Here is a 22,953-nt window from a genome sequence, read left to right as displayed (position 1 = left end):
ATCCGAGTGTTAAAGGGAAACATGGTTCAGTCTGCTTTCCAACAGACACTGGGAGACAAATTCACCTTTCAGCAGAACAATAACTTATTCCCAAATCCTAACGAGAGTAGCTAACCAACAATGAATATTCCTGAGTGCCCTGGTTAAAGTTTGACTTAAAAATCTATGGCAAGACTTGAAAATGGCTGTCCAGCAATGATCAACAATCAACTTGACAGAGCTTGTTTCTAATGAATAATGGGCAAATACTGTACAATTCAGGTGTGCAAAGCTCTTATAGACTTACCCTAATAAATTCACAGCTATAATCGCTGCCAAAGGTTCTTCTACAAAGTATTCACTCAGGGGTGTGAATACTTGTGTAAATTAGATATTTGTGTATTTCATTTTCAATCAATTTGTAAAAACATGTTTTCACTTTGTCATCATGGGGTATTGTGTGTAGATCGGTGGAGACCAAATCTATGAAGTCCTTTTTTTTTATTTAGGCAGTAACACAACAAAATGTGGAATAAGTCAAGTGGTATGAATACTTTCTGAAGACACACTGTATGTAGTAATATGTTATAGTGATGCCTTTATAGTTCATATTTTAAGTGGTGTCAATATAATGTCATTGTATTTCTATGTACAGTATGTCATCCTAATATTAATGGCACTTTGCATTCTGCTCTGCAGTGCTTCCCTTCTCTCTTTTGTCCCACACATTTACTAATGAGCTAATGCTGATTCAATTTAATTTAACATGCAATATCAAGAGTAATGCAGGCATCTCCTGATAAATGAGTGAGTAAATTAATGTGTTTAATGCACATGCTTAAATGTAGACTCAGTGATATGATGTGAACACAAGCAGCAGTGTGAGATAATGCAAAGTGAGGGCAAAGGAAATGGCTGCACTTGTCAGCACCCATAAAGATAATGGTGAGCATCTGTGCACATGCACAGGACTTTTTCTTCCTTCTCATGCAGCATGACAGTTGTGTGACAGCAGTCAGTAATTATGTGATTTTTCTTCCGCGCATCCACAGACATTCTCCTCCAATCTTTTTTTAAAAAGGACGTGAAAAGAAAGGACGTGAGGAAGCGAAGAAAAGACAAAGACAAAGAACCTATCCCTGAATCCCAAATCAAATCAAACCCTAGCCCTTACACCCTATGCTCTGTGTAGACCTGATGTGGTTTGAAAGGTATAAGCAATATGGTGACAATTCTACCTAGCCTATTAGAGGGCAAGACGGAGCTGCTGTAGCCCAGCATATCTGAGTGTATCGATCGGGACAAGTCTCCCAGTCCCTGCCACTGAAAAACATCCCCACAACATGATGCTGCCACCACCATGCTTCACCGTAGTGCCAGGTTTCCTCCAGATGTGACGCTTGGCATTCAAGCAAATCTTGGTTACATCAGACCATGGTCTGAGAATCTTTAGGTTCTTTTGGCAAACTCCAAGCGGGCTGTCATGTGCCTTTTACTGAGGTGTGGCTTCCGTCTGACCACTCTACCATAAAGGCCTGCTTGGTGGAGTGCTGCAGAGATGGTAGTCCTTCTGGAAGGTTCTCCCATCTTCACAGAGGAACTCTAGAGCTCTGTCAGAGTGACTATCGGGTTCTTGGTCACCTCCCTGACCAAGGCCCTTCTCCCCCAATTGCTCAGCATGGCTGGACGGCCAGCTTTAGGTGGTTCCAAACCTGGTGGTTCCAAACTTCTTCCATTCAAGAATGATGTAGGCCACTGTGTTCTTGGGGACCTTCAATGCTACAGAAATGTTTTGGTACACTTCCCCAGATCTCTGCCTCGACACAATCCTGTCTCCGAGCTCTATGGACCTCATGGCTTTGTTTTTGCTCTGACATGCACTGTCAACTGTGGGACCTTATATAGACAGATGTGTGCCTTTCCAAAGTTTGTCCAATCAATTAGATTTACCACTGGTGGACTCAAATCAAGTTGTAGAAATATCTTGAGGATGATCAATGGAAACAGGATGCACCTGAGCTCTATATCGAGTCTCATAGCAAAGGGTCTGAATACTTATGTAAATAAGGTATTTCTGTTTGAAATGTAAACATTTTTTGTTTGTTGCTTTGTCATTATGGGGTATTGTGTGTAGATTGCTTAGGAAAAAAGTATATTTATTCAATTTTAGAACAAGGCTGTAAATGTAACAAAATGTGGGAAAAGTCAAGGGGTTGGAATACTTTCCGAAGGCACTGTGCATGTCAGAGAGGCATGTTTGTTCTACATAACATATTGACGTCTAACCATTACAAAATGTTGTGTTCTGCTCAACGAACCCCTGATCTTTATATAACCTGTGTGTTTTTCTTTCTGTGTCCTACTCATCTGTCTGCTCCCCTTTCCTTTTCACTCTGCTCTTGTTCGCCAGGATCCAGGGGCTCTGCCATTCTGCCTACCGTATCCCTTCACTAGACCTGGATCCATGACCAACCACTCTCCAAGATCCCACTTTTCATGACATTATCTACAGCTGTCTACAGCTACTGTTATTGTCATGTTGCTTAATCGAATCTGTTAAGAAACTGCACTTGCCATATCATCCTAGGCACAGTGAGATACACAGATGCGCTACATACACTAGCACTGCAAACACTCCAACAGCGAAGAGAGCAACTGTGCCTGGAAGTCCCCCTTCCAAGACTGGCTGCCTGTGGAGGTAAAGTGACGTGCAGAACCACCTGTAGAACCCACCTCCTCTCCGTCGCACACACCAGAACTGAGAGATGAAAAAGAACAGCCATACACTACTCCTGCCAAATCTTTTTGAGGATCCTCCTCTCGTATAATGCACTTTACTTGTCATTCATACTTCTGTTTTGTCAACTAAATTGCTCTTTATTTTTTTACGTGTTGACTTTAGCCCATACCCATGTGGGTATATTAAATTAAATCAATCCCTTCATTACACAACTGTTCCACAAAAAGAGCAACATTTTCATATTTCAATCTTAAATATTGACAGGTAGGTTCAAAATGATTCAACTGTCTGTTGTGCCCTGCATTATTTTCAACCACAAGTGTCCTGCTGAATTACTGAGCTATGCCTATATGCCACGTGGTGGAAGAAGAGAGATAGGAACAAAGTAGCATAATAGGACTAATGAAAGCCTACTTTAGTAAGACATGACAAGGGGAGGTGAGCTCAAAACTAGCCAGACGAGCCAGTGTATGAATTGAACTGATATGCACATGAATGAAGTGATACTAGCTGCATAGCAGCTCACGTTGCAATCTGAAAGGTAAGTTCATGTCCAGTTTACATATTTTCTTCACCATTTTCCCGAAAAATGTAGAACCGTTTAAGACATGACTTTTCATGTTGTTAAAATGTTAACAAGGTACCCAAAAGTAGTTCAAAGTCATGTTTTCATCTTATTATCTAAACAAAACATGTTTAAAAATTCCTAGAGTCGATGACCGTGCCCCATATAACTGTAATTAGCATCATAAAAAAAGCCCCATCAAAGTCTGTTTAAGCAAGAGAAATCTGTGGTGGAAGGTGGCCTAGCTATAGCGGTGTTTGCCAGACTATAAGCCATCCCGAAAATGGCCTGCAAACTGGTATGACCAATATATGGAAATATGAGACTCTGACAAACATGATGGTGTTCTCCATTTTGCTCTACACCCCCCAGAAGCGTCACAGGACTCATCTAAGGTTAGTACCTCCGATCTGCCAACTTCTGCTTGTAGCGTCAGAACAGTTTGGGCTACACCTTTCCCTCTATAGAAAGGTGAGACTCTCAAGAGTGCTTAGGAGTATTTATGTCTGTAATAAGCCCTTTTGGGGGGGGGGGACCCATTCTGATTGGCTACGACCTCGCCCAGTCATGTGAAATCCATTGATTACCAAGTCCCATTGTGACCAAGTGGGGGGACACTTTTTGTCAAGAGGACACTATTTGGCATGACAGGCCCATTAGAACAGAACACCACCTAACAATGGACACTGGGCTCTATATAAGGCCACTCTGCTCTGCTGTGTATGCTGTAGAGAACACAGGCGTGTGTTAATCACTCGCCAATCCCTTCACATACACAAGTGATACATTCACCAGAGCAGCTTGATGGACACAATTCACAACTTAACACTACAGCTGTTAGTTGCCATTAGCTATGAGTGTTCCACAGCCATTCGCCAGTTCGTGATGAGCAGCCAGGTGTGAACTACAGACCTCATTGGAGAGGCAATGCTAAGTCATTCCATTTTGTCAGACCGCTACAGAACAATCTATCAATACAAATTCAAATTAGGAAGAGTAACACTGAATACGGTTAGCCAAGCGCAATAGATAAATGGTCATGCAACATATATTTTCACTCATCCTCATACTTTGAGATAATCAACTTAGCCACAAAGCTATAGAGAATAGAACATAATAGTAAACTTCAACATCATAAATTACAAGTGGCAATGTTGGTCAAATCGTGAGTAGTGGGAGCTACAATATTCTGGGTTGGTATCTTTTCCAGATCTGGGAAGAGATGGAATTCCTTGTGCTATGTAAACCGTGACAACAAGCATTCCGGCCCTGTTGACACAGGGAAACATATTTCTGTCAGCACCATCCAAATTTATGTTAGAGCCCCCGGCTCAGAGCGAAGCAGCAGTTAAACTAATCAATGGCAATGTGCTCCTCCATATGAGCCTGCTTACCGCCAAGCAGACCTGGGTTCAAATACTATTTTAAATCTTTCCAATATTTTGAGTGTTTGCTTTAGCTTGCTTAGAGGACCAGATGGGTGGGTTTTACAGGTTTGGGAAGATTTGGGAAGATGTGATTGGTCCAATAAGCCAGGCAAGCAGATAAAGTATTTTAAATGATATTAAATAGTATTTGAAACCAGGTCTGCCGCCAAGCTAACAGTAACAACAGCATGGAGAGAAAACAAAGACAGGAAGAGGAAACGCGACAACAGGCCCCGAAATGTGAGAAAACCAGCATTGCTGCTCCCATTATCACTGTAATTAAGAGTCAGCAACTGTTCCTGTTAGCTTGTGATCGCCAAGCACTCCGGCAACGTTCCCGGAGCGCTCGGCAAACGTCCTGAGAGGGGCACAGATTAGCTTTCAGAGACAGTGGCACGCGGTCAACCCAATTCTGTCCCTGTCCTTTCAGATCCCTATCAAGGGCGGACGATTACACAAGGTAAATCTCGGCGACAATAAGGGAGAGAAGGGGAAGAGTGTATTTCTGATGCGTGCGATTGTCTGTTAGTGCTTGTGAGCATGGTTAGCGAGATGCAGTGTTGTGAGTGTGTGGTCATGTACTGCAAAACTGTACCGCATGTGTGTGTGAGTGAGTGCTGCATTGCACAAATGTAACGCATGAGTGTGTCTGTGCCACAGCGAGCGAGAGAGATTATCTCTCCACTCACGTCCCCGATTCCCCCTACCCGGTGAGCAGGCAGCAGTCATGGACCAGGGTATCCTCTACGTAGACGCCCCTGTCCTGGTTGCTGTGGACGACGTCGCCATTGTGGTGCCAGAGCAGCGTGACCGAAGGGTCCAGGTAGGACACAGTGCACTGCAGCGGCAGCCGGTCCCCACGGAACACCACCTGTCTCTGGGACGGGATTAGCTGAAACAGGGGCAGCTCCAGAGGCTCATCTGGAGAGGAGAGGAAGACACCAGGGAGAGGGTCAGGGAGAGGAGTAGAGGACGGGAAGGGTAGAACTCATTCATCCAGAGAGAAGGAGAGACTGGTGCGGTATTGGAATGGGAGGGGAGGAGGGGAATCAAGGTGAATGATTCTCCATGACTGAAATCATGTCAGTAATACGGTATTGCAAATGTGAACGCACAAATATAAACATACAATATGGACAAATACACTTACACAAAAACACACATTATCAATCAGGAGAATTAACGAAAGCTGTTGGGGAATATAGAGGATTTACAGTCATTCAAATCAGTCACTACCATAATAATTATGATTTTTGTGGATGTTGGCTATATAAAAACGCAGGTCAAGGGTTCAAAAGTTTTAGGAAAAGCTTAGAAAATGCTAGCACTGCCTGGCGCTGCATGCACGGACACACTTCTACATACTGATCTGAGATCATTGCAGTGTACTGGCTCGCTGTGGTACCTTGAGAATTCCACTGAACACAGGGAACATGTTCGATTGGACACATAAAGACACTTCCTTGGACATGCTCCAAGGAGCCAGTTAAGCAACGCTCTACCTTCAGTTCCATTCAGATCAATGGAGAGTGATAGCAGTACAGTGTGAAAGGCCATTCAGTACATGAATCGTAAACCTCTCCCATGTCCGGCTGCTGATACATTCAGTTCAAACGCCTACATCTCCGGCTACATTACATCTACATTCAAAATGCTATGCAACAAATCTGACAGAGATCAGGGTTGGGGAGTAAGTGATTACATGTAAATCACTTACATGCAATCTGATTACATGTTTTAAACTGTAATCAGTTATGTTACAAGGAAACACATTGTAATAAGGTTACAGATACTTTAGACAAACTATATGTTTACTTTTGAATCCATGTTGGCGAAAAAAATACATTATGATACCTTTCTGTTTTCTCAGTGATATTTCAATTTGTAAGTTTGTTCTACCTGAGCAAGTTTGACCACAAGTCAGAAACCACTATGATGAAACACTAAATGTGTTTTATGGGTCCATTCTGTCTTCTTCCAATGCCTCTTAAGGGGAAAGAAATAAGATTACGATACTGAGTTTGTGTAATCCAAGATGGCGTAGCAGTCAGACGTCTTTGTCCTGTCGTGTCCCTTGTATATATCGTTTTACATATTTTTCGTCGCATATCCTTTGAAATATTTTGCTAAACCTCATCATCTAAATACTCTCCTGCAACCCGCCTCACCCAATGTGGCGTGGATCTGCGTTGTTTTCCTAAAGTATTTCTATTTACTTCGGATCTGGAATCGCTCAACTGAAGCTAGCCAGCTAACCACCAGATATCAGTCAGCAAACCATTGCCAGCGGTCATCAGCTAACCTTCAGCTCGGAAAGCTCTCGCCAGTTCGAACAATGTGACTCTAACCAGAGAATAACGGAGCTGTTATTTTTATCCCCGGTTTCCTAACGCAAACTGATCATTTTCATCTGGATCTTCACAACTAGCTAACTGCAATCCCGGATGACTACTCCAGGCTAGCGTTTCCATCTCAGAGCAAGCACCAATTTAGCTTGAAGCTAGCCCGACCAGGGCTCCTGTGCTACCACCGAAGCATACTCCAGGGCTACAATATCGGCCTGCTAGCTACCTAGAGCTACTTGGAACCCTACTAATTCCACGACTGGTCTATCGACGTCAGCGCACGAAGAGGCAAAAACAGACTTACTCCAATCGCGACGTCCCCCCCAAAAGGCTAACTTTCTAGCCCCTGCTATCTGCTTGCTTGCTAACCCGGTCTGCTAACTGCTTAACTGCCGGGCCCTGGTCTGCTAACTGCTAGCTTGCACTGGTCTACTAGCTGCTAGCTTGTTTAGCTCCGGCCTACTAACTGTTAGCTTGTTAGCCTGCTAACTGTCTGAATCGCGGTGTCCCCAGCCAGCCCAACCACTCACTGGACCCATAAGTTCACTTGGCTACGCATGCCTCTCTCTAATATCAATATGCCTTGTCCATTACTGTCCTGGTTAGTGATTACTGTCTTATTTCACTGTAGAGCCTCTAGCCCTGCTCAATATGCCTCAACCAACCATGTTGTTCCACCTCCTACATATGCGATGACATCACCTGGTTTAAACATCTCTAGAGACTATATCTCTCTCTTCATTACTCAATGCCTAGGTTTACCTCCAATGTACTCACATCCTACCATACCTTTGTCTGTACATTATGCCTTGAATCTATGCTATTGTGCCTAGAAACCTGCTCCTTTTACTCTCTGTTCTGAACATGCTAGACGGCCAGTTCGTATAGTCTTTAGCCGTACCCTTATCCTACTTCTCCTCTGTTCCTCTGGTGATGTGGAGGTTAATCCAGGTCCTGCAGTGCCTAGCTCCACTCCCACCCCCCAGGTGCTCTCATTTGTTGACTTCTGTAAACGTAAAAGCCATAGTTTCATGTATGTTAACATTAGAAGCCTACTTCCTAAGTTTGTTTTACTCACTGGTTTAGCACACCAACCCAGATGTCTTAGCCATGTCTGAATCCTGGCTTAGGAAAACCACCAAAAACCCTGAAATCTCCATTGCTAACTATAATGTTTTCCGCCAAGATAGGACTGCCAAAGGGGGCGGTGTTGCAATCTACTGCAAAGATAGAAAGTAATACAGAGCTCTGCAGGCTAAGTCTGTACCCAAACAATTTGAGCTTCTACTTCTGAAAATTCACCTTTCCAGAAAAAAGTCTCTCACTGTTGCCGCTTGCTATAGACCTCCCTCTGCCCCCAGCTGTGCCCTCGATACTATATGTGAACTGATTGTCCCCCCATCTATCTTCTGAGCTCGTGCTACTAGGTGACCTAAACTGGGACATGTTTAACACCCCGGCCATCCTACAAACTAAGCTTGATGCCCTCAATCTCACACAAATTATCAATGAACGTACCAGGTACAACCCCAAATCCATAATTACGGGCACCCTCATAGATGTCATCCTAACTAATTCACCCTCCAAATACACCTCTGCTGTTTTCAATCAAGATGTCAGCGATCACTGCCTCATTGCCTGCATCCGTAATGGGTCTGCGACCAAACGACCACACCTCATCACTGTCAAACGCTCCCTGAAACACTTCTGCGAGCAGGCCTTTCTAATCGATCTGGCCGGGCTATCCTGGAATGACATTGACCTCATCCCGTCAGTAGATGATGCCTGGCTATTCTTTAAAAGTGCCTTCCTAACCATCTTAAATAAGCATGCCCCTCTCAAAAAATGTAGAACTAGGAATAGATATAGTCCTTGGTTCACGCCAGACCTGTCTGACCGTGGCGTTCTGCATTAGCATTGAATAGCCCCTGTCATATGCAACTTTTCATGGAAGTTAGGAACAAATATACACAGGCAGTTAGAAAAGCTAAGGCAAGCTTTTTCAAACATACATTTGCATCCTGTAGTACTAACCCAAAAAAGTTCTGGGACACTGTAAAGTCCATGGAGAATAAGAGCACCTCCTCCCAGCTGCCCACTGCTCTGAGGCTAGGAAACACTGTCACCACCGATAAATCCACTATAATTGAGAATTTCAATAGGCATTTCTCTACGGCTGGCCATGCTTTCCACATGGCTAACCCTACCCCGGTCAACTGCCCGGCACCCTCCACAGCAACCCGCCAAAGCCCCCACCATTTCTCCTTTACCCAAATCCAGATAGCCGATGTTCTGAAAGAGCTGCAAAATCTGGACCCCTACAAATCAGCCGGGCTAGACAATCTGGACCCTCTCTTTCTAAAATGATCTGCCAAATTTGTTGCAACCCCTATTACTAGCCTGTGCAACATCTCTTTCGTATTGTCTGAGATTCCCAAAGATTGGAAAGCTGCCGCGGTCATCCCCCTCTTCAAAGGGGGTGACACTCTAGACCCAAACTGTTATAGACCTATATCCATCCTACCCTGTCTTTCTAAGGTCTTCGAAAGCCAAGTTAACAAACAGATTACTGATCATTTCGAATCCCACCATACCTTCTCCGCTATGCAATCTGGTTTCGGAGCTGGTCATGGGTGCACCTCAGCCACGCTCAAGGTTCTAAACGACATCATAACCGCCATCGATAAGAGACATCACTGTGCAGCCGTATTCATCGACCTGGACAAGGCTTTCGACTCTGTCAATCACACAATTCTTATTGGCAGACGCGACAGCCTTGGTTTCTCAAATGATTGCTTCGCCTGGTTTACCAACTACTTCTCTGATAGAGTTCAGTGTGTCAAATCGGAGGGCCTGTTGTCTGGACCTCTGACAGTCTCTATGGGGGTGCCACAGGGTTCAATTCTCGGGCCGACTCTCTTTTCTGTATACATCAATGATGTTGCTCTTGCTGCTGGTGATTCTCTGATCCACCTCTACGCAGACAACACCATTCTGTATACTTCTGGCCCCTCATTGGACACTGTGTTAACTAACCTCCAGACGAGCTTCAATGCCATACAACTCTCCTTCCGTGGCCTCCAACTGCTCTTAAACGCAAGTAAAACTAAATGCATGCTTTTCAATCGATCACTGCCCTCACCTGCTTGCCCGTGCAGCATCACTACTCTGGACGGCTCTGACTTAGAATACGTGGACAACTACAAATACCTGGGTGTCTGGTTAGACTGTAAACTCTCCTTCCAGACTCACATTAAGCATCTCCAATCCTAAATTAAATCTAGAATCGGCTTCCTATATCGCAACAAAGCATCCTTCACTCATGCTGCCAAACATACCCTCGTAAAACTGACCATCCTACCGATCCTCGACTTCGGTGATGTCATCTATAAAATAGCCTCCAACACTCAACAAACTGGTGCAGTCTATCACTGTGCCATCCGTTTTGTCACCAAAGCCCCATACACTACCCATCATTGCGACCTGTACGCTCTCGTTGGTTGGCCCTCGCTTCATACTCGTCGCCAAACCCACTAGCTACAGGTTATCTACAAGTCTCTGCTAGGTAAAGCCCCGCCTTATCTCAGTTGATTGGTCACCATAGCAGCACCCACTCATAGCTCGCGCTCCAGCAGGTATATCTCACTGGTCACCCCCAAAGCCAATTCCTCCTTTGGTCATCTCTCCTTCCAGTTATCTGTAGCTCAGTTGGTAGAGCATGGCGCTTGTAACGCCAGGGTAGTGGGTTCGATCCCCGGGACCACCCATACGTAGAATGTATGCACACATGACTGTAAGTCGCTTTGGATAAAAGCGTCTGCTAAATGGCATATATTATCTGCTGCCCATGACTGGAATGAATTGCAAAAATCTCTGAAACTGGAGACTCACATCTCCCTCACTAGCTTTAAGCACCAGCTGTCAAAGCAGTTTACAGATCACTGCACCTGTACTTAGCCTATCTGTAAACAGCCCATCTATCTACCTACCACATCCCCATACTGGTATTTATTTATTTTGCTCCTTTGCACCCCAGTATCTCTACCTGCACATTCATCTTCTGCCGATTTACCATTCCAGTGTTTAATGGCTATATTGTAAATACTTCGCCACCATGGCCTATTTATTTCCTTAACTTACCTCATTTGCACTGACTGTATATAGACTTTTTGTTTTCTTTTGTTTTACTGCATTATTGACTGTATGTTTTGTTTATTCCATGTGAAACTCTGTGTTGTTGTATGTGTGCTATGCTTTATCTTGGCCAGGTCGCAGTTGCAAATGAGAACGCGTTCTCAACTAGCCTACCTGGTTAAATAAAGGTGAAGTAAATCAAATTTAAAAAATAATAAAAAAATCCAAAAGTTATGTTGCTGATTACAATTTTGGACAGGTAACTAGTAACTGTAACAGACTACATTTAGAAAATAACCTACTCAACCCTTACTGAGAGATAGTGAGAATGCAAAGGCACGGCTCCAATCCATCTCTCCAATCCATGGTTAAACTAAGCCAATAACAGAGCCAATAAATGTATACTTTAATGTATGATCTGAGAAACGATTAAGGTTGATTTAGCGAGGCCTGACCTTGATTTGATGTATACGTACTCTAATGTATACACACATGGTGAAATTACATAATGCATATAAATAGCAAATACAAGACATACAGTGCCTTGCAAAAGTATTCATCCCCCTTGGAGTTTTTCCTATTTTGTTGCATTTCAACCTGTAATTTAAATGTATTTTTATTTGGATTTCATGTAAAGGACATACACAAAATAGTCCAAATTGGTGAAGTGTAAAAAACTGAAAAGTGGTGCGTGCTATGAAGACCCTAAATAAGATCTGGTGAAACCAATTACCTTCAGAAGTCACATAATTAGTTAAATAAAGTCCACCTGTGTGCAATCTAAGTGTCACATGATTTGTCACATGATGTCAGGACATATACACCTGTTCTGAAAGGCCCCAGAGTCTGCAACACCACTTAGCAATGGGCACCACCAAGCAAGTGGCACCATGAAGACCAAGGAGTTCTCCAAACAGGTTAGGGACAAAGTTGTGGAGAAGTACAGATCAGTTTTGGGTTATAAAAAAGTATCTGAAACTTTGAACATCCCACAGAGCACCATTAAATCTATTATTAAAAAATAGAAAGAATATGGCACCACAACAAACCTGCCAAGAGAGAGCCGCCCACCAAAACTCACAGACAAGGCAAGGAGGGCATTAATCAGAGAATCAACAAAGAGACAAAATATAACCCTGAAGGAGCTGAAAAGCTCCACAGCGGAGATTGGAGTATCTATCTACAGGACCACTTTAAGTCGTACGCACCACAGAGCTGAGCTTTACGGAAAAGTGGCCAGAAAAAGCCATTGCTTAAGAAAAAATGAACCAAACTTTTGGTGTTCACCAAAAGGCATGTGGGAGACTGCAAACATATGGAAGAAGGTACTCTGGTCAGATGAGACTAAAATTGAGCAGTTTGGCCATCAAGGAAAACGCTGTCTGCGCAATCCCAACACCTCTCATCACCCTGAGAATACCATGGTGGTGGCAGCATCATAGTGTGGGGATGTGTTTCATCAGCAGGGACTGTGAAACTGGTCAGAATTGAAGGAATGATGGAAGGCGCTAAATACAGGGAAATTCTTGAGGGAAACCTGTTTCAGTCTTCCAGAGATTTCAGACTGGGACGGAGGTTCACCTCGGAGGTTCACCTTCACCTTTAAGGGGAAACATTTAAATGTAATTGGAATGGCCTAGTCAAAGTCCAGACCTCAATTCAATTGAGAATCTGTTGTATGACTTAAAATTGCTGTACATCAGCAGAACTCATCCAACTTGAAGGAGCTGGAGCAGGTTTGCTTTGAAGAATGGGCAAAAAATCCCAGTGGCTAGATGTGCCAAGCTTATAGAGACATACCCCATGAGACTTGCAGGTGTACTTGCTGCAAAAGGTGGTTCTACAAAGTATTGACTTTGGGGGGTGAATAGTTATGTACATTGGGGCGGCAGGGTAGCCTAGTGGTTGGAGAGTTGGACTAGTAACCGGAAGGTTGCAAGTTCAAACCCCCGAGCTGACAAGGTACAAATCTGTCGTTCTGCCCCTGAACAGGCAGTTAACCCACTGTTCCTAGGCCGTCATTGAAAATAAGAATTTGTTCTTAACTGACTTGCCTCGTAAAATAAAATAAATATTCAAGTTTTATTTCTTGTTCGTTTCACAATAAAACATATTTTGCATCTTCAAAGTGGTAGGCATGTTGTGTAAATAAAATTATACAAACCCCCCAAAATCAATTTGAATTTCAGTTTGTAAAGTAACAAATTTGGAAAAATGCCAAGGGGGGGGGGGTGAATACTTTCGCAAGCCACTGTATGTGCTGCTGTACTAAAGTACAGCATTAACATCCTCATCTCCTGGACTAACACCACTCATCTGTTGATAATGCAATCTACATGTGTTTATAAAAAACAACATATTGTACTTTTTTACCCTCCAAATTCGTGATATCCAATTGGTAGTTACAATCTTGTCCTATCGCTGCAACTCCCGTATGTATTCGGGAGAGGAGAAGGTCGAGAGCCATGCGTCCTCCAAATCACGACCCACTGCTTCTTGACACACTGCTCGCTTACTCGGAAGCCAGCCGCACCAACGTGTCTTAGGAAACACCATACACCTGGCGACTGTGTCAGTGTGCATGCTCCCGGCCCGCCACCGGAGTCAAGGACATGTCTGCCGGCCAGAACCTCCCCTAGCCAGGATGACGCTGGGCCAATTGTGCACCGCCTCATGGGTCTCCCGGTATCGAACCCGGATCTGTAGTAACTCTGCTAGCACTGCAATGTAGTGTCTCAGACCGCTGTACCACTCTGGAGGCCCTCAATCTACATGTCTTTTAGAGTGTCATTTCATTTGTTGATCATTTACAGAGCCATGTATTTGGTAGTTGCACATGAAGTGGTGCAGAACTGGAGCTACCGCATACCCTGTAGCTGACTGCAGCTGGCTAAATGGTACCACAGCAAAAAAAAAGTGATGGACTGTTGACCTGCTATTATGCTCATACTGTTGAATCAACACTAAGTGCCAAAGGATCCGAGTGGCAGATGGCCTGTGCCTATCAGACACTGCCAGGGTGAGAGTGTGTGTGTGTGTGTGTGTGTGTGTGTGTGTGTGTGTGTGTGTGTGTGTGTGTGTGTGTGTGTGTGTGTGTGTGTGTGTGTGTGTGTGTGTGTGTGTGTGTGTGTGTGTGTGTGTGTGTGTGTGTGTGTGTGTGTGTGTTTCCCCGGTGTGTACAGTATGTGCGTGCTGATGAAGTAAGGGTGTTGAGCCATTGTGTGTGTGTAATGGCACGAGGAAAAGCCAGGGCAATGCCCTATCCGTGTGTGTGTTTGTACGCTGGTACGTGTGCGAGCGTGTGTGCGCGCATGTGTGAGTAAGTGTGTGTGATGGTGCGAGGATCCCTGGGCTGCAGTTAACACAACCCCCTAGAGTCGATGTCCTCACCCATGATGAAATCTAATTATCATAGCACAAAAATCCCAGTAGAAATTTGTCTGTTGAAGCTAGAGATGTTTTTTTTTTGCAAGGGCTGCGTCTCAATCCACTGTGGTGGAAGGTGGCAGAGCTACAGCTGAGTGTGTCAGACCAGGAGATGGTTCCGAACGGTTTGGCTCTACGACCCCCACAAGTGTCACGGGACTAATCAGAAGTCGATAATGAATGTGTAATTGTGACAAATGTGTACATGTTCTTAACGTTTAAACTGCCTTTTTTTCATCGTTTAAACATTTAAACGATAAGAAAATGTTCATGAAATGAGAAGTCACAATTCAGATATGATCCTGCGTATGACAGCTACGGGGCAATGCAGTTCGATCTACCGCAGTCCTGGCTACTTACCAGAAGGCACTCACCTTACTACTGTCCCCAACAGTGGTAGTTAATGCCATTTTATGTTCTCTGCTGTGTCCCTCTCCTCTATGTTCCCAATTGTCAGTACATGGGACTTCATGTCCCGCTTCTTATCAATGTGATGGCTCGTTGCAGTGATGTATGACAGCATGTTCATAGATGTCCAAAAATCTGTTGTTAATGCCACGTATGGTGTTCGAGAGCTCGCACTCTGTACTTGCAGAGCAATCATTGTACATTTTCTCCATCCAGGCCGTCACAGTTTTTGGCATCTTGTCGTGTGCTTCTAGATATGCCATCAAGGCAGTGAAGCCGACATCCTCTACCATTGACAATGGATGCATATCAACTGTAATCAGTGCTGTGACTTTTTTTTCACTCTGTCCCTTATCGCACTGCCGCCAGCAACGGGTTGGGGGTGACTTCCTTTCAGATGGTTAAGCATTGCACCTGTACTGCCCCTGTAGCTCAATTCCACCTGGCAAAGATTGCATTCATTTCACCACCTTCTCAAGTATTGCCAAACAGGACTTTGCTGGTGTCGCTTCCCTGTCTCACACTCTGCCATTTTTCCAACCGTTAACGACGCTGATTTGCGGAGCACTATAAAGTCTATCTGTGGCAAATCATTTGAAAGATGAATATTTTCTACTACTAACTTTACAGCATTGTTGCAAAAGGTATTTGTATGTTTTGTGCCGCACTGTGATTTACATTTTGTAAATGAAAAAATTGTTAAAAAATGTTTGCCAGAGATTTTTTATGAACAATAACGATCCAAATGTCATTTAAACATTTACACGTTCACACCCCTAGTACCAACTCTGTCTGTAGCGTCTGAACGGTTTGGGCTACACGCTAAAGTATTCAGACGCCTTGACTTTTTCCACATTTTGTTACGTTACAGCCTTAATCAGAAATGTATTAAATTATTATTTTTCCTCATCAATCTACACACAATACCCCATAATGACAAAGCAAAAACAGGTTTTTAGAAATGTTTGTTAATTTATAAATAAATAAAACTCATATCACATTTACATAAGTATTCAGACCCTTTACTCAGTACTTTGGCAGCGATTACAGCCTTGAGTCTTCTTGGGAAGGACGCTACAAGCTTGGCAGACCAGTATTTGGGGAGTTTCTCCCATTCTTCTCTGCAGATCCTGTCAAGCTCTGTCGGAGGGGAGCGTCACTGCACATCTATTTTCAGGTCTCTAGAGGTGTTTGATCGATCGGGTTCAAGTCCGGGTTCTGGCTTGGCCACTCAAGGACATTCAGGGACTTGTCCCAAAGCCACTCCTGCATTGTCTTGGCTGTGTGCTTAGGGTCGTTGTCCTGTTGGAAGGTGAACCTTCGCACCAGTCTGAGGTCCTGAGCACTCTGGAGCAGGTTTTCATCAAGGATCTCTCTGTACTTTGCTCCCTTCATCTTTCCCTCGATCCTGACTAGTTTCCTAGTTTCCTAGTCCCTGCCACTGAAAAACATCCCCACAGCATGATGCTTCACCGTAGGGATGGTGCCAGGCCAAAGAGTTCAATATTGGTTTCATTAGACCAGAGAATCTTGTATCTCATGGTCTGAGGCTTTAGGTGCCCTTTGGCAAACTCCAAGAGGGCTGTGATGTGCCTTTTACTGAGGAGTGGCTTTAGTCTGGCCACTCTACCATAAAGGCCTGATTGGTGGGTGCTGCAGAGATGGTAGTCCTTCTGGAAGGTTCTCCCATCTCCACAGAGGAAATCTTGAGCTCTGTCAGAGTGACCATCGGGTTCTTGGTCACCTCCCTGACCAAGGCCCTTCATCCCCGATTGCTCAGTTTGACCAGGCGGCCAGCTCTAGGGAGAGTCTTGGTGGTTCCAAATTTCTTCCATTTAATAATGATGGAGGTCACTGTGTTCTTTCGGACCTTCAACATTACAGCAATTGTTTGGTATCCTTCCCTAGACCTGTAACTCGACACAATCAGTCTCAGAGCTCTATGGACAATTCCTTCGACCTCATGGCTTGGTTTCTGTTCTGACATGCACTGTCAACTGTGGGACTTCATATTGACAGGTGTGTGCCTGTCCAAATCATATCCAATTAATGGAATTTACCACAGGTGGACTCCAATCAAGTTGTAGAAACATCTCAAGGTTGATCAATGGGAAACAGGATGCATCTGAGGTCAATTTAGAGTCTCATAGTAAAGTGTCTGAATACTTTTTTTTCTATCTTTACAAAATTTGCAAAGGTGTCCAAAAGCCTGTTTTTTTGGGGGGGGGGTTGTGTGTATATTGATGAGGAATTTTTATTTATTTAATACATTTCATAAGGCTGTAATGTAACAAAATGTGGAAGTCAAGGGGTCTGAATACTTTTTGAATGCACTTTATATGACCTCTCTATGGAAAGATGAGACTCTCACGAACATGTTGTTCTCCATTTTTCTCTACGACCCCCAAGTGTCACGGACTCATCTCTGAAGGTACCGGGATGAAAATGTAATGGAAGTGAATAGGGCATTTCCACATCAAAGGGTCATTCCATGGTAAATTATTATAATTATTTTATCTCTCAGACATAGGACACATGCACTTCAATCTGTTTTTCCATGTATGAATCTGTTATCAAATGTGTTTCTATGGACTAATAGCAGGCCAAATTCAATGTTTTATCATATATATATATATATATTTTTTTTTAAATACACAAAATTATAGCTACCGACAGGGGTCCTAAAATTCAAAATCAAATAGCTAAATGATCCTTGTTAAGACCATCTTAAAACAATTCCCAGCCCCAGGCCCCTAACCAGATTGACCTGTGTTCCCTGGCAGGAGGGGCGTGCCGAGCAGCTGCTATGGCTGGTCCTGCAGTGAGTGGCCACATGGTCAAACGTCTGGCAGTAGTCCACAGAGGAAACCATTCAAATCACTACAGAACAGCTCCACCAAAGCCTGGTACCTGATCTGTTTGTGCTGTCTTGCCAAACACAACTATGACCATAGGAGTTGGCAAGACAGCACAAACAGATCTGCGACCAGGCTAGTCCCACCAATCCACCCGCAACTGCTAAATCGGTCTGTGAGTGAGCCACATCATTCAGGATGGGAAGCCATTAAATGATAATCTCCTAATTAATCAAAACAAGTCCAACACTTCCATTTCCTCAATACGATTAGGCCCTTTCACACACACTTTCCACACTTCTTATTGTATTCGGATGTTGCTCGGATAACACTCTGTCTTTTTCAGAATATGGAGTTGATTAAACTTTAAACCAGGGTCTGATGGGTATATTGGTCTATATGCATAAGGCCTGTAGTGACCATGAGAGGACCATGTCACTGCCGTAGCTTAATATAATAAATAATAACACCAGACATTACACCAGAGACCCAGGTTGTGTATGGATCAACCAATCGCTGCTATGTATTTCATTTCAATGAATTCCACAAAGAGGCCCTGCTTGGTTTTCACTGATGAAGCCTTGAGGAAACAGAAGTAGAGGCCCCGTGCTCCTTTATTCCTCCGTGTTTGTGTGCGTCTCTGCATGTGATCCTTATTTCAGTGTTAGATGAGCTGAACAGACGTTGCCCTGACCCCCCCCTATCCGAGGAAGCACCTGATCCTGGCAGGAAGCCTCCCCTCCCTCCTCCCTCCGTCCGTTCCCCCTCGCTTGAGAATGACACTCGACCCGAACGCCATGTCAGACCGGCGAAAGGAGGAGAAACACTTTAGAATGTGCTCACCCTTACATCTGCTACTCGTTACATCACTTTGGAGAACTACGATAGAAGAAAATTAAAAAAGGACGGCGCGGATGGAATTCCCGAGCAACCTAATAGTTCAACCTAATAGTTCAACCTAATAGTTCAACATAATAGTTCAACATAATAGTTCAACCTAATAGTTCAACATAATAGTTCAACATAATAGTTCAACCTAATAGTTCAACCTAATAGTTCAACCTAATAGTTCAACCTAATAGTTCAACCTAATAGTTCAACATAATAGTTCAACCTAATAGTTCAACCTAATAGTTCAACATAATAGTTCAACATAATAGTTCAACATAATAGTTCAACATAATAGTTCAACCTAATAGTTCAATCTAATAGTTCAACATAATAGTTCAACATAATGAAACGAGAGACAAATCTCTTGTTTGGTATGAGTTGGAGGGGTAAGCTTTGTCAATTGCCATCTTATCGACCGCCATTCTCAGTAATACCTTGACCTATAGCATCAGGTGCTGAACAAACACAGCTGATACGTGATGAAGTGCTGATGGCCACAGTATAGCCTTGCTGCATTCCATGACATTAAGTGAACCCATACGGAGATAATAGGCTGAAAATAACATTACAAGAAGAGATTGTTAGAGCACTCCACTGTGTCCAATCGAAAATGGCTCTTGCCAAGCAAATAAATAAGGAATTGTAGGAGGCTGTTGTATAGGGAGTAAAATCCCACGGAGGCATGCACGGTAATCCCATAATGGATGCGTTAGGCTGAAAGAACAATTCACTATTCCAACCGTCCTAATTCCACTCTTGGCTTCATGTCATACGACTGTGTGGAATTACCCAGTAAGTACTTGGATTGTTCCACATAACGAACAAAAAAAACACACACTCAGGATTCCATAGAATAACTTCAGAATGTATCTGGTCGGGTACGTGGATAAGAAGTGTGTGAATAGAACAATCTCCCCAAACAAACACATGAAAGACTTAGAAAGAGTGACAAATGGGTCGGGACCTAATGCCTGGTGGTCTCTGACCTCTTGAACTACGTTGACTACCTTCATCGCACCTTGATAGGTGGAAAAGTATCTGTCACCTGGTCTGTTTCTACTAGGAAATACTTGTGACATTCTACTGGATTCAATGAACTGGTTAATGTATGCCAAAAAAAAGGCAATTCTAAAAAAAAGTGGTTGGATCCAAATACTTCTTTAAAATCTTCCTGGAAAATTTACTTTTTTAAACATTCTTATTCTAAAGAAATCCACCGCTAAGATGCATGATGCGGCTCCAGAAACTTTAGTGGGCTGGTCAAATGCCATCTCCAACATCAAAGACCTTTCGTTAGGTACCCCGGTATCTTGAACTGCTGTATCAATCCCCCCTACATGCTCATGTTTTGTCGCTGTACAAATCAGCGACAAAATCTTGTTTGATTGACATTGATAAAAGCACCCAATATTTTGTTTTCCTCCAAAACACATTTTGTTTTCCTCGTGCGCACGCACGCACGCACGCACGCACGCACGCACGCACGCACGCACGCACGCACGCACGCACACACACACACACACACACACACACACACACACACACACACACACACACACACACACACACCACCCCACCCCAATTTCCATTTCGAGCAGTGACTCGTGTTTTCTCATCCCGGTGCAATATCCTCTAAGCGTGTGCAGGATACGGGGAGTATAGGGGCAGGGCAAGGGGAGAGCTGCTATCAGAAACGAGATGTGATTCCCCCTATGGCTCAGAGCACACAGAACAGCACAGCACAGCATAGAGCAGAGATGGAAACACCAGAACTGCTAGCTACCTCACCAGTCCCCAGAGCTCTCCTCCATGTCTTCCTCACGGGCCATTCACTCACCTTACATACACAGAGGGGTGATTTGACAGACAGCAGGGAATATTCAGCCACAGACTTTCAGACATCGTCATCATCATAGGCCATATTCGTCATAATATTCATTTATTTTGTGGGACAATGCAATTTCAAATATATACAGAAAAAAGGGGCCAATGTAATGCTTGTGTGGGTGTTGTGTACGCCTTATTTAAAGAGAGATAGGGATGATGTGAGATAACATACCACATCTGAGCTGTGTCTCCCTCAGGTTGTGGACCTCCAGGCCGCGGAGGTGTGTGGGATGAACGCACAGGGTGTCGTTGCCCAGAAGCACGCCGTTTGCCCTGGCCCACAGCAGCAGCCACTCCAGCTGACAGTCACAGAACAGAGACTCTGTGGAGAAGTGCCTGAGGGGATACGGCAACGGCGTTAAAACCATCACTGCACTGTGTGTTGGTGTCATTTTGGTTACTGGGTGAGACTGACTATCTGTTCGTAGAGTGTGTGTGGGTTTGTGTGTGTGTTGTTGTTTCATTTTGTTTTCTTACAGGACTTCGAGAGACAGGAGGTGTGTGAATAGTCCCACCGGCAAGGAAGAGAAAATATTTCCAGATAGATTCCTGTGGGGAAAACAGTGCAAATGCACATCAAACCAGTTAGCGTTGAACAAGTAGAAAAGCCACAGTATCTGCTGTTGCGTTACTTTGAAACAGCCTTATCTAAGAGAAAAAACATAGATCCAACATCTCAAAACATCTCAAATTGTGCGTACAGTGCTGCATGTTTTCAATTTAGAGATTACTCACAATTTAGAGAGATTGCCAAGGTCCACAAACATTTCAGGAGAGAGGCAGCCAATCCGATTGTTGGACAGATCCCTATAAGGACAAAAAAGCTAACTTTAAATGATGGCTAAGAGATAAGCCAAGCCCATCTGACTTAAAGCATTAAGAGCACTGATCATCACAGGAGAGCTGGCAATGGATAACACAGAATGAGCTTGGCTGTGACAACAAGTGTGTTGTGTATATTTTTGTGCCGTCTCCTCTTATAATAACGTAATAACGAGAGCTTAAGCAGCTCAAGGAACTATGATGTTAAACCACCAGACCAATGTTTCTTTATTCCAGATCGTGGGATATCAACCCTGACCTTCTGTTACCCCTTCACCCCTCACATTACTATCCATCCTCACACACTTATGCACCACACACACGCACACACACGCGCGCACAAACACGCACTCGCACACACAGAAGGCTGTAGTGGCTCTGTGCCCTTCCCCTCTGTAATTAAAGAGCTGCTTTGCTGGAGCAGCTGTGGGAAAATAAGCAAGGCACTCAAGTAATCACCAGTTGGGGAGCACTTAAATTAGCACTCTGCTGCTCCCAGAGCCTGGCGCACTTGCCTGCTGCAACACCCCAGCAGCCTAAAACCTCCTAACAATCATGGAATTAAGTCATTTACGCTGCAGGGTTTATCTATGACCATCTTTGTGCGAGTGCGCTTAGGTTTGTGTGTGTGTGAGAGAGAGAGAGAGAGAGAGAGAGAGAGAGAGAGAGAGAGAGAGAGAGAGAGAGAGAGAGAGAGAGAGAGAGAGAGAGAGAGAGAGAGAGAGAGAGAGAGAGAGAGAGAGAGAGAGAGAGAGAGAGAGAGAGAGAGAGAGAGAGAGAGAGAGAGAGAGAGAGAGAGAGAGAGAGAGAGAGGAGTGTGTGTTTTATCTACCACTTCAGGAAAGATTGAATTTGCTGCTTCTTTTTTAATCATGATGTCATAATTGTCACACGGTAATAACCCTCCCCGCCCTCCCCTTACCAATGCCCCCTAACCCCCATAAAACCCCTGGCCTCGCCGTTCCGTGTAGCCCACCCACTATGACAATCCGCTTCATACTTACAGTCTCCTCAGAGCCACCAGTCCGCGGAAGGCCCCGCGCTCCACCGTGCTAATCAAATTATTCCTCAGGTCCCTAAGAGAGAGAGGGAAGGATAGAGGGAAAGAGAAAGAGAGAGAGGGCAGGGGGGGGGGCGCGGAAGAGAAAGAGCGAGAGAGAGTAAGCAAGAGAGCGCGAGAGAGAATGAGAGAGAGGAGAGATAAGGGAGGTCACTTATCATGCCACTGTGGGTTTTGAGAGTCACATTGCTGGAGACAGGGAGGGTGGATTGCCCCCTAAAACCCTCTCATCTGGCAGTACAGTAAGTGGTTGGCAGTTAGCGATGAGATACATTGAGCTGAACTCTTGTCAGGGCCGAGCGTGGAAGCTCATTGTGACATTAAGATGCAAACTCGAGCCTCCTAACAACGAAAACGCCATTTGTGATTCATTCAAGACGTGACAGTGCAGCTCCCATAGATCACAAGGCCAAG

The 22,953-nt window shown here is 44.2% G+C and overlaps 1 protein-coding gene across 1 annotated transcript in view; it reads right to left on the bottom strand.

Annotated features, from left to right (window-relative positions):
* Nucleotides 1-22,579, bottom strand: part of LOC124041401 (adhesion G protein-coupled receptor A3-like) — a 209,797-nt gene extending 187,218 nt beyond the window's left edge. Inside the window, exons 1-5 of the mRNA XM_046358926.1 lie at nucleotides 22,484-22,579; nucleotides 21,393-21,464; nucleotides 21,135-21,206; nucleotides 20,830-20,993; nucleotides 5,419-5,632 (exon numbers count right to left, since the gene is read on the bottom strand). Of these exons, the coding sequence (XP_046214882.1) occupies nucleotides 5,419-5,632; nucleotides 20,830-20,993; nucleotides 21,135-21,206; nucleotides 21,393-21,424 (482 nt within the window). The 5' untranslated portion in view covers nucleotides 21,425-21,464; nucleotides 22,484-22,579. The remainder of the gene's footprint in view (nucleotides 1-5,418; nucleotides 5,633-20,829; nucleotides 20,994-21,134; nucleotides 21,207-21,392; nucleotides 21,465-22,483) is intronic.
* Nucleotides 22,580-22,953: the final 374 nt, after the last annotated feature.

This window comes from Oncorhynchus gorbuscha, linkage group LG08 (genome assembly GCF_021184085.1).
Source record: "Oncorhynchus gorbuscha isolate QuinsamMale2020 ecotype Even-year linkage group LG08, OgorEven_v1.0, whole genome shotgun sequence".
NCBI classification, from domain to species: domain Eukaryota; kingdom Metazoa; phylum Chordata; class Actinopteri; order Salmoniformes; family Salmonidae; genus Oncorhynchus; species Oncorhynchus gorbuscha.
This window is presented reverse-complemented; position numbering and strand designations above follow the sequence as displayed.